This window comes from Sinocyclocheilus anshuiensis, unplaced genomic scaffold, assembly GCF_001515605.1.
Source record: "Sinocyclocheilus anshuiensis isolate Anshui unplaced genomic scaffold, SAMN03320099.WGS_v1.1 scaffold1003, whole genome shotgun sequence".
NCBI lineage: Eukaryota > Metazoa > Chordata > Actinopteri > Cypriniformes > Cyprinidae > Sinocyclocheilus > Sinocyclocheilus anshuiensis.
The window spans coordinates 2202789-2213408 of NW_015542495.1; the positions used below are offsets into that span (position 1 = coordinate 2202789).

The following is a 10620-nucleotide window of genomic DNA, read 5'->3' on the forward strand; positions in this document are numbered from 1 at the left end:
AACAAACAAAAACATTACTATGGAAGTCAATGGCTACCAGCAACTGTTTGGTTACCAACGTTCTTCAAAAACAAAACAAAACAAAACAAAGCTAAACAAAACAAAACAAAACAAAACAAAACAAAACAAAACAAAACAAAACAAAATTTGGGCATTGACAACGTCTGATACTAATCACAAAGTCATGGTTTAACAAAAACAAAACAAAACAAAACAAAATTTGGGCACTGACAAGGTCTGACACTAATCACAAAGTCATGGCTTAACAAACAAATAAACACACACACACACACACACACAAAACAAAACAATTGTTCCCTTTCATGGGAACTTCGAACTGCGTCCTCTAGGGGTCGCTATGGGGAACGCCTCGTCGTGACGGAACCATGGTTACATAAGTAACCTGAGACGTTTTTTTTTGTTAAACCATTGACACTCAGCCAAAAAAAAAAAAGCAAAGCAAAGCAAAGCAAAACAAAACTAAATAAAAAAGGAGCATATGGGCATTGACCATGTCTGACACTAATCACAAAGTCATGGTTTAACAAAACAAAACACAACAACTAAAAATAACAAAAAACAAAAAAATGTAAAATAAAAACAAAACAAAAACAACAAAAAACTAAACTAAAAACAAAACAAAACAGCTTGCCATGATGCTCGACAGCAACACTATACTTCCAAAAACTTATGTTGTATTATTAATTGCATCTGACACATTTCCGAACACGAGCAAGAAGCATTTTTGTTCATGCATACTATGCATTCACGTACATTCAGTATCTTTTGGGGCTTAGTTTATTCCTCCCTGAGACACATTTTGTCTAAAGTAGCAGAAGAAACAGCTCTGAGATCAGTGGGAGAAAGGTAGACTCGACTGTCTCGACTGACGGCACTCAGCCAAGCGACTGGCCAGAGAAATTGCAGCCAGGGGCGAAAAGATGGTGCACCTTTGATGTGCTCGCTCTCTATGACACTCCACACTTCTGCCCTTGTGTCTCCGTCTTTCAATTTGTGTCTTCCTCCCCAGTGTCTCTTTATGATTCATCTCTCTCTTACAGAAAATTTATTGAATATAAAAGCATATCAAAGGACTTTGTATTGGCACAGTGCATTTCTGCAGCTTATGTTTGGTTGCTTTGGGAGTTTAAATGTGACTAAATGCATGTACAGAGACATTTTGTCGTGATTAATCTGGTCCAGTATGAGTGAGTGTGTGTGTGTGTGTGTGTGTGTGTGTGTGTGTGTATGTGCATGGTGAGAGATAGACATATGGAGAAGTGTCTACAGTTTGAGAATTAAAGACGCTCCGTCTGTGAGGGAGATCGAGAAAAACAAGGCGCCATTGGCTGCTTGACAACTCCATTAAATCGTCAATAGTCACGCTGTGTGGGCCAGAGCAAACTGTGTATGTGTGCATGTGGTGTTTCATGAAGCAGTGACAGACTGTCCTCGCATCATTCGGCGTCACTCACATACAGCTTCTGTTATGAACGATACAACAGAAAATAACTACTGTCCCTGTGGAAAAATACAGTACTGTACAGTCACAGTTTGAAGATTGAACACACATACATTCCTAGCAAGGGACATAGAAAATCAATCACAGTGTGTATATTTATATATACTTTTTACTAATTTAATTTATATGAATAAATATTATATAATGACAATCTATGTATTTATGAACAAATGGATGATTAATTTATGGATGTCCCTAATCTTCTGGGGTGAAATTAAAAAGTATGGTGCAATTAATGTTGCACTATTATGATCTATGGAAACAAGTTTAAACAGAGATGCTTGTGTAAAATTGTATTGATCATAACAACAGTGATTCATCCATAAATCAAATGATGAAAAGAGTGTTATAACTGGGCGTATATTCAGATGTGTTGTGCAGTCCAAAACACTTTTTGCATTTAAAAGAGATGATTCAGGTGTCTGGATTACAGTGGTTTTGATCCATGATTGTGCCGTTGCCTGATTTAGATCATTTTTGTGATTCAGGCTATAAATGCACTCTATTAACTCATTTAATAAACAGCAGGTGGGCAGGGACATGGTCTGGTCATGGTTAAAAAACAAAAAACAAACAAACAAAAAGAAATGAAAAATGACAAAACAAACAACAACAAATAATCTTTCAGTGACCAAGTAGAGAAAGAATGGAAATGGAATCAACAGATGTCACAGAATCAGAACCTGTATATCTTGCGTGAGCACCAAGGCTCAATATGGTCTGAACAATGCATGCAAAAAACAGCTCCAATAATTTCTATACATTTTTTAAAGGTGCACTCAGTAAATTTCGCTTCATGTTGGCCAATATGGCAGTCATGTCAGATCATACTAAAGATAAAATTATCAGCAACTGATTCCATTATATTCACAGTTGACCTAGGCCACTGAAAGTCTCAGATACTTTCAAATAAAAGGCCCAAAACTAGTGACCATAACTCAAATATCAAAACTCATGCCACTTCCATAACTAAAATACATGTTTTACAGTCATTTTTATGTTTACTCCAACTTGAAAATCACAATATAGTAGTAATCATCTGTTTTCATAAAGGAACTCACAGGAGGCTCACTACCAGGGCCCTTCTCTCACTAAAATAATCATCTAGCATAGTTTAATCATTGGTGCAATATACAATTTTTCAATACAAGCATGTCAGGCAAATATAGGGAAAAAATATGCAACCTGCAGCAACAGTTTAAAAGTAGCCCAGTTCTGCGGTAAAACCATGTGGGTTGTTGAAATAAATATATATATTGGATTTTATAATAAAATACATTACAAAAATACTATTAATTATACATATGCAGTACATATTATAAAATATACATATATTTAATATATCTAGCTGGTCATGTGATCTCAACATGGCTCCCATTAGGTGTACTGCTTAATGTTCATGATTTTACATATTTTTTCAAAATTACTATTCACATTCATTTAACTCTCTGGGTAAAAAAGTACTGAATGCACCTTTAAACAATGCTGCTCATTATAATTTATCATTCTAATTCTAATTAGCTGAAAAACAGACCGATATAGTTACTCACTCTATGAAGTACACTTCTCCTTTCTCAGTGTAAGCCATCTCCCAATTATCTGGCAGAGGACCCAACTCGTCATTCTCGTCTGGTTTGAGAGGTGATTTTGGTGGTTCTGTCTCTTCTTTAGGGGCATCTGTGGAGGTTTCGGAGGGGCATGTGGTGGGCATCTCTCCTGAGGCATCCGTACTCTTGTCTTCATGTTCACTTGACTCTGAAAAAATGCAAGAAAAATCGCTTTTAACAGAAGTCTAATTCTAAAACTAATGCTTTATGTAATCATTAAACTTTCACCAATATCATAATGAAAAGTTTAAAACAGTAAATGTACTTTAGGATACTTTGCTAAACTGTTTAAACTGCAAAACGCCTCACTAAATCTATAACATTATAACAAGAGAAACTGCAGACCTACATCTCTGATTCAAACACCTCAATCAATTAAAAAGAATCAGACAGTAGAAGTGGATAAAAAAAGATGAAAACGGTGTAATATAATTCAACAGAATAATCACAAAGAGAAGCTACGCTTATAAAAAGAAGCTGTCAAATTTACAATAATCCAGCACTATATTCTGCGAGACGTCTCCAACTTTTATCGGCACGGCTGGTGAAACTCACGAGTCCAAGACTAAAGAGAAAACCGGTGAATGTGAGCGAGACAGACAGAGAAAATATTTATAAGAGAGGGAGATGTAACTGAGATTTGGAGTTTCTGAGAGAATTGAAAAGCAGGTCACTGTAAGAGGGGCATGTTAGAAAAAGAAAAACAGAAGACTGTAAGAAATGATGGAAGAACAGACAGAGATGGAGTTAGCCAGACTGAGACAGTGAAATGGAGTCTGCGGTGAGAAAGCCAGAGAGAAGAAGAGAGGGGGAAAAAAATAGAGAGCCGAACGTGTCCTAGTTTGAGTTATGGAGGTTGGAGGTCCCAAAGGAGAGATCGAGGGGAAGAGGGAGGGAGAGACGAAAGAAAAAGACACCGAATCCCATAACATTCAGCAGTACTGATGTTTTAATCAACTGAAAAATGAAAGGACAGTTTAACTCAATCACACACACAAGCTCTGTTCTGAAACCTAGTGAGCTGTCTATCTAGACAACATTTAAAATCATCAAAGGCGCACAGCGTCTTTGTGCCACACTTGCCAATGGTGGATAAATTTAACCATATATATATATATATATATATATATACAGTGGGTACGGAAAGTAACTATCCCTCCTTAAATTTTTCACTCTTTGTTATATTGCAGCCATTTGATAAAATCATTTAAGTTAATTTTTTTTCCTCATTAATGTACACACAGCACCCCATATTGACAGAAAAACACAGAATTGTTGACATGTTTGCAGATTTATTAAAAAAGAAAAACTGAAATATCACATGGTCCTAAGTATTCAGACCCTTTGCTCAGTATTTAGTAGAAGCACCCTTTTGATCTAATACAGCCATGAGTCTTTTTGGGAAAGATGCAACAAGCTTTTCACACCTGGATTTGGGGATCCTCTGCCATTCCTCCTTGCAGATCCTCTCCAGTTCTGTCAGGTTGGATGGTAAACGTTGGTGGACAGCCATTTTTAGGTCTCTCCAGAGATGCTCAATTGGGTTTAAGGCAGGGCTCTGGCTGGGCCATTCAAGAACAGTCACAGAGTTGTTGTGAAGCCACTCCTTCGTTATTTTAGCTGTGTGCTTAGGGTCATTGTCTTGTTGGAAGGTAAACCTTCGGCCCAGTCTGAGGTCCTGAGCACTCTGGAGAAGGTTTTCGTCCAGGATATCCCTGAACTTGGCCGCATTCATCTTTCCCTCGATTGCAACCAGTCGTCCTGTCCCTGCAGCTGAAAAACACCCCCACAGCATGATGCTGCCACCACCATGCTTCACTGTTGGGACTGTAGTGGACAGGTGATGAGCAGTGCCTGGTTTTCTCCACACATACCGCTTAGAATTAAGGCCAAAAAATTCTATCTTGGTCTCATCAGACCAGAGAATCTTATTTCTCACCATCTTGGAGTCCTTTTGTGCTCTTAGGAACCTTAAGTGCAGCAGATTTTTTTTTGTAACCTTGGCCAGATCTGTGTCTTGCCACAATTCTGTCTCTGAGCTTTTCAGGCAGTTCCTTTGACCTCATGCTTCTCATTTGCTCTGACATGCACTGTGAGCTGTAAGGTCTTATATAGACAGGTGTGTGGCTTTCCTAATCAAGTCCAATCAGTATAATCAAACACAGCTGGACTCAAATGAAGGTGTAGAACCATCTCAAGGATGATCAGAAGAAATGGACAGCACCTGAGTTAAATATATGAGTGTCACAGCAAAGGGTCTGAATACTTAGGACCATGTGATATTTCAGTTTTTCTTTTTTAATAAATCTGCAAAAATGTCAACAATTCTGTGTTTTTCTGTCAATATGGGGTGCTGTGTGTACATTAATGAGGAAAAAAAATTAACTTAAATGATTTTAGCAAATGGCTGCAATATAACAAAGAGTGAAAAATTGAAGGGGGTCTGAATACTTTCCGTACCCACTGTATATATATATGAAAACCATATATATATAGGCCACTGTAACTACAGAAACAGTACATCTAAGATGGTGCACAACAGAAATAAGGAATATTTTTATCTCATAACAATGTGTCTCCTCAGACATTTCATCAACATTTCAAACTGTGGTCAGATATTGCAAGATACCAAAGCATGCAATGAAAAGTTAAATTTCAATAATAACTCAAACATTTCACATAAAATCCCAAGGCCACATTATTTGAGCTATCCACATTGATAGCATAGCTTAATTATATACTCTTACTTGCTGTCAAAATGTGTCTTATTGGTTTCTATTTCTTAAAGAATTTTAAGAGAAACTTTGAAAGACAAGTGTTGGGAAAGTTACTTTGGAAATATAATAGGATACCGATTACAATACCCTATTTAAAATGTAAGAAGTAGTGTAACTATTTCAATTACTTTATTAAAGTAATGTAACTGATTACATTCGATTACTTTTTGATTACTTTTCTAAATTTAAATTTCTATTTTTTTCCCAAAACTTTTTCTAAACTGTTAATCCTTTTCAAACATGTAAACCAGGCAGGGTTAACCTTACAGTGATACTCAACACTGATTACTGTCAGACTTTCAAAATCCTTCATCACTTGAATTAAGATTATAATAATTGAATTTTAAAGCACAGCCACCACAAAATCAGACTTCAGCACCTCTTTTTACTTTGAGACCATTCTAAGGTTAAATAAGATATAGTTTAATAGCTACTGTTTTTGAAATCAAATCTTTGCATAACTATGACATGAAACACTGGCATCTAACAATGCCTTAAAAATAGTTAATTTAAAAAATAAAGCATATAGCTACACAACATAAGCATATACACAAACTCCTGAAACATTGGTGTTTCATATTTTAGAGCAGTCAATGCAATTTGGAAAGAAATTAATTAAATCTGCATGTGTGTGAAAATATTCAGATGTAACGTCTCGGTTACGTATGTAACCCTCGTTCCCTGAAGGCTGAAAGGGAACCCCCTTTTGTAATCATTAACTTTTTCATAAGTAACTGTAATTTAATTACACTGTTTTTTCTCAGTAACTGCAACAGATTACAGTTAAATTTATTTTGTAATTAAATTACATAATTCCGTTACATTTAACTAGTTATTTCCCAACACCGTGAAAGACAAAGTTGACACTTTAGTCAATAATTGAGAACTCCATTAAAGTCAACATTAAACTCCATTTGCAACTCATTTCATGTCCATAAAGTGATGTATTTCTGAGTGAAAGAATATTTACCCACTTTTTTGACTAGAATGTGGAGGCTGACGGGTTAGTTCACCCCAAAAATGAACATTCTGTAATTTTGTCATCAATTACTCAGCATTGTGTTGTTCCAAACTCATAAGTCTTTCATTCATCTTTAAAACACAAATAAAATTCAAATATGGTAAATCTTAACTGTACATGCTTAAGGAACTTTCTCACACGTCAAGCAAGTACAGGTGAGTTTCCATTTACCATATTTGATTTGCTCTATGTATGTGCATTGAACAAATTTGACTGAGGTTTTTATGTGAAAAACAGCCTAAATTAAATTTATTCAACATTTAAAGGAGAAGATTGGATTAAAGAGCTCAGTTCATATGGATTTCTGTTGCAATGTCTTGATGTACTTTTGGAAGCATCAAAGTTGGAGTGGAAGTTCAATGGAGGTACAATTTTTTTTTTTTGGGTTAACTATCCCTTTAGGGTCCCCCACTTATTTTTGAAATCTATCTTCATTATTGCCATAAACATCACTATATCAACATTAACCAACATTCAATTAAAACAGGCAAGAATTCAGAAAACCTTGGAAAACAATGCCTAAACAGCTATTTGGCCTTTGGTTAACATTATTTCCAGTCTAGGCAATGTTAACTGAAAGTTTCAGATTTTTTCCCCTCTTTCAAATAACATGGACTGATGAATCATGCACAATAAGACCAGGAACTTGTATTAAGAAAGCAAATAGGGTCAGTTTTGATTTCATGTTGAATTTAAGTGCACTGAGCTATAAAAGCTCTGAGCAATACATTTTCCTCTGGCAGTTCTTTATATTACTACATGTCAACAATTTTCTCACTGTGTTAGATTCTAAATCACTATGTCATGCTGCTGTATTAAAGCCAGAAGAAAACAAAAGTTTTTTTCAGTACATCCAGACTTGATGCACGTTTCCGCCCCGCAGAGCTGCTCTTATGGAGTGCAAAAACAAGGAACGTGTGATAACATGCTGGCGCGACAGTTGCTAGGCTATTGCCCTGACAACAGTGGTTACTATGAGATCATTTAGAGTGGAGGCGGTTGCTATGATGATGCACCTATTGGCCTCACGGTAATCATCTCTATGCTAGTAACCCTGATCTGAGGTCACAGCAGTAACTGGATTTACTACACTGGAGAGCCGCACATGACAAGATCTCTCTTCTTCTTAAATTGATTGAGAGCTCCTCACCTGGGGTGATGGCCACTCCGTTGCCGTTGATGACAGGCCTCTCCTCCTCTTCCTCCTCGGGCGGCTCAATGCCAGCCTTCTCCATGTTGCTGACGGACTTGTTACGTCTGCGTTTGCCCTGGGATCTGGGTGTAGCGCCTGGCAACAGCTGCTCAGCTACATTCAGCAGCAGTGGGCTGGGCTCTGCCGGGGGCTTCGGGGTGCCGTAATAGTTATCTGCAACCAATCAGACATTTGATGCATAATTGACATTTGAAAGTTTATAATGTAAGCTCTGCCACCACCATGTCACAACTGGAGGAACGGAGAAAGACGCAGTTTCCTGCATGTTGTTAATCAGCCTCTCAAGCAATTAGCAAGGAACTTTTTTCCAGTGGGTGTTTACTGTAGTTATACTTTGGGGACAAAATTGCTTCCAGAAGTGAGCTGCCTCTGCAGACACATATTTTAGGGACTTCCGGCAACATGACATTAAAGTGATTCAAAAATATTGTTTATTAAGTCTCAAAGTAAGAAAAAAATGTTAAGGTCCTTGCACACTAAGTCTGAAATTTTCATATGCGTTTTTTCTTATTCGTCATCCTAGATGTCCGATGCGTATTAATTAATCCGTTGCGAAAAAATTAGCAAAACAGTACTAAATGGAGTCTTCAAGCAGTGAGGATGATTTTGTTGTCCTCTCACTTCTTAAAAAGAGAAAAAGAAAGGAAATATTGGATCCATCCAATCCTGAGATATAGAGAGGAAGGAGAGTTCCCCCTCGTTATTAAGAAGCAGCAGGATTATTACGGGCGATTCAAAGTTTACTTCAGGATGTCAGTGGCTCAGTTTGATGCTTTGCTAGCAATACTAGGACCACATATTAAAAAGAAGACCACCAATTACTGTGAACTCAGTGTGCAAGGATCTTCATAGTGCTTTGTGCTGCGAGACGAAGTAGATGAACTTCACAATCGCCATTCTGGATTTTGGCGTTTGCTTGTACGGTGGCTCTGAATTGTCAAAACACCTCTCAAAATGCTTGCCACGGATGCGAAAAACACACAAAATCGAACCCGATACAATTTTTGTTTATGACGGACGAAAGTTTCGGAGGCAGTGTGTAAACTTAATTGACAGTTTTTTTAAGTGCAAAAATTTCGGACTCAGTGTGCAATGGCTTTAGGCTTGGTGTTTAGTAATTAAGATTGTAGTATTGTTTTTAACAGTAGTTAAGTTTGAAAAAAATGAAATAGAAATACACAGAGTATGGATCAAATTATCATCTCAAATCATGTTTTTGAAAGAAAAGGTTTACTATAATCTAATCTAAATATAATCTAAAATTATAGTAAACAGTGTGATAATGGTTAATTTTCTATTTTAATAATGTTGGTGCTCCAGAAAAATTTGAAAATGATTTTGCTGCTAAGTATTTTTTGTGGAAACCATGATACATTTTTTTTTTCGGGATTCCAAAATGACGAGAAGAAAGTTCAAAAGAACACCAATTATCAATTTTGAAATATAAATCTATTTATTTTGATCAATTACTGTATATGTATCATACTGAATAAAAAAAAAACGTAATTGACAATTTGCCGGGAGTTTGATTGACAGGCGATCTGACCAATCATAACGCCAAATCTGCCATTTTGTTCAACAAACAAACCAGACAGGAGAGTAGATTAACATCGGTGGACATGAACTTGAAAAACGGAGTGTGTATTGACATCTTTCCATGGTTGAAGCAAGGTACCTTCTGATGTTCATTCATGTTTATGTTATGCTTTAACTAGTAAAGAGGAAGAGATGATCGGGTCACATGCCGCTTGAACTGAGGCGCTACAGTGATCTGTCATGACACATTAAAGAGCCACAAAACAGTATTTATTCTTTGAATTTCTTTAAAAAAATGACACAATTTGAAAGCTGAGACTTTGTTTCATAACAAAAGTGACCTGCTCTGTCTTGTCTGTCGGCATGTTGTCAGGTTCCTCTTTGCTCCACAATGTATTTTTCACTGCTTGAGAACATGATTTGTGACGTGAGCGCCATTGCTTGTCGGACATAGCAACAGTAACTAGGTGGGGCGGGTCTTTGCAAACTTTTTAACAGTAGTGAGTATGGAAGTATATACAGGCCTACATATACACATATAAAAAAGCAAATTTTTTAATATGGACATGTCCCTAAACCATCAATACCCTAATCTACACACATAGTAGTAATTATAATTAGCTTTATATAAAAATAAGAATATATAAAAATTGGAAAAATAAGTCTGGTATGTACTTAGATGACTAGTCAGATGACAAGGTAAACGTGAAGTGTTCATAATATCTTACTACTGTGATTGGAAATCTTGTCTCCACAAACAAACCAACAAAACGTACTCGGTTACTAACGTAACCTCGGTTCCCTGAGATAAACGAGTACTTCTAGACGCATATGGGAAAAAAGCCTTTTTTCTCCTGAACTGAAGCCTATTCATTCACGCTTCACGCATGCACGGCCATTGGTTCGTGCAGAGCTTAAAAAACGAACCAATGGCTCCGGCGCGG

At 36.7% G+C, this 10620-nt stretch overlaps 1 protein-coding gene across 1 annotated transcript in view; it reads right to left on the minus strand.

Moving 5' to 3' along the window:
• Positions 1–10620, minus strand: part of LOC107694149 (membrane-associated guanylate kinase, WW and PDZ domain-containing protein 2-like) — a 220476-nt gene that overhangs the window by 68832 nt on the left and 141024 nt on the right. The window contains exons 4-5 of the mRNA XM_016493754.1: positions 8078–8293; positions 3073–3277 (exon numbers count right to left, since the gene is read on the minus strand). Of these exons, the coding sequence (XP_016349240.1) occupies positions 3073–3277; positions 8078–8293 (421 nt within the window). The remainder of the gene's footprint in view (positions 1–3072; positions 3278–8077; positions 8294–10620) is intronic.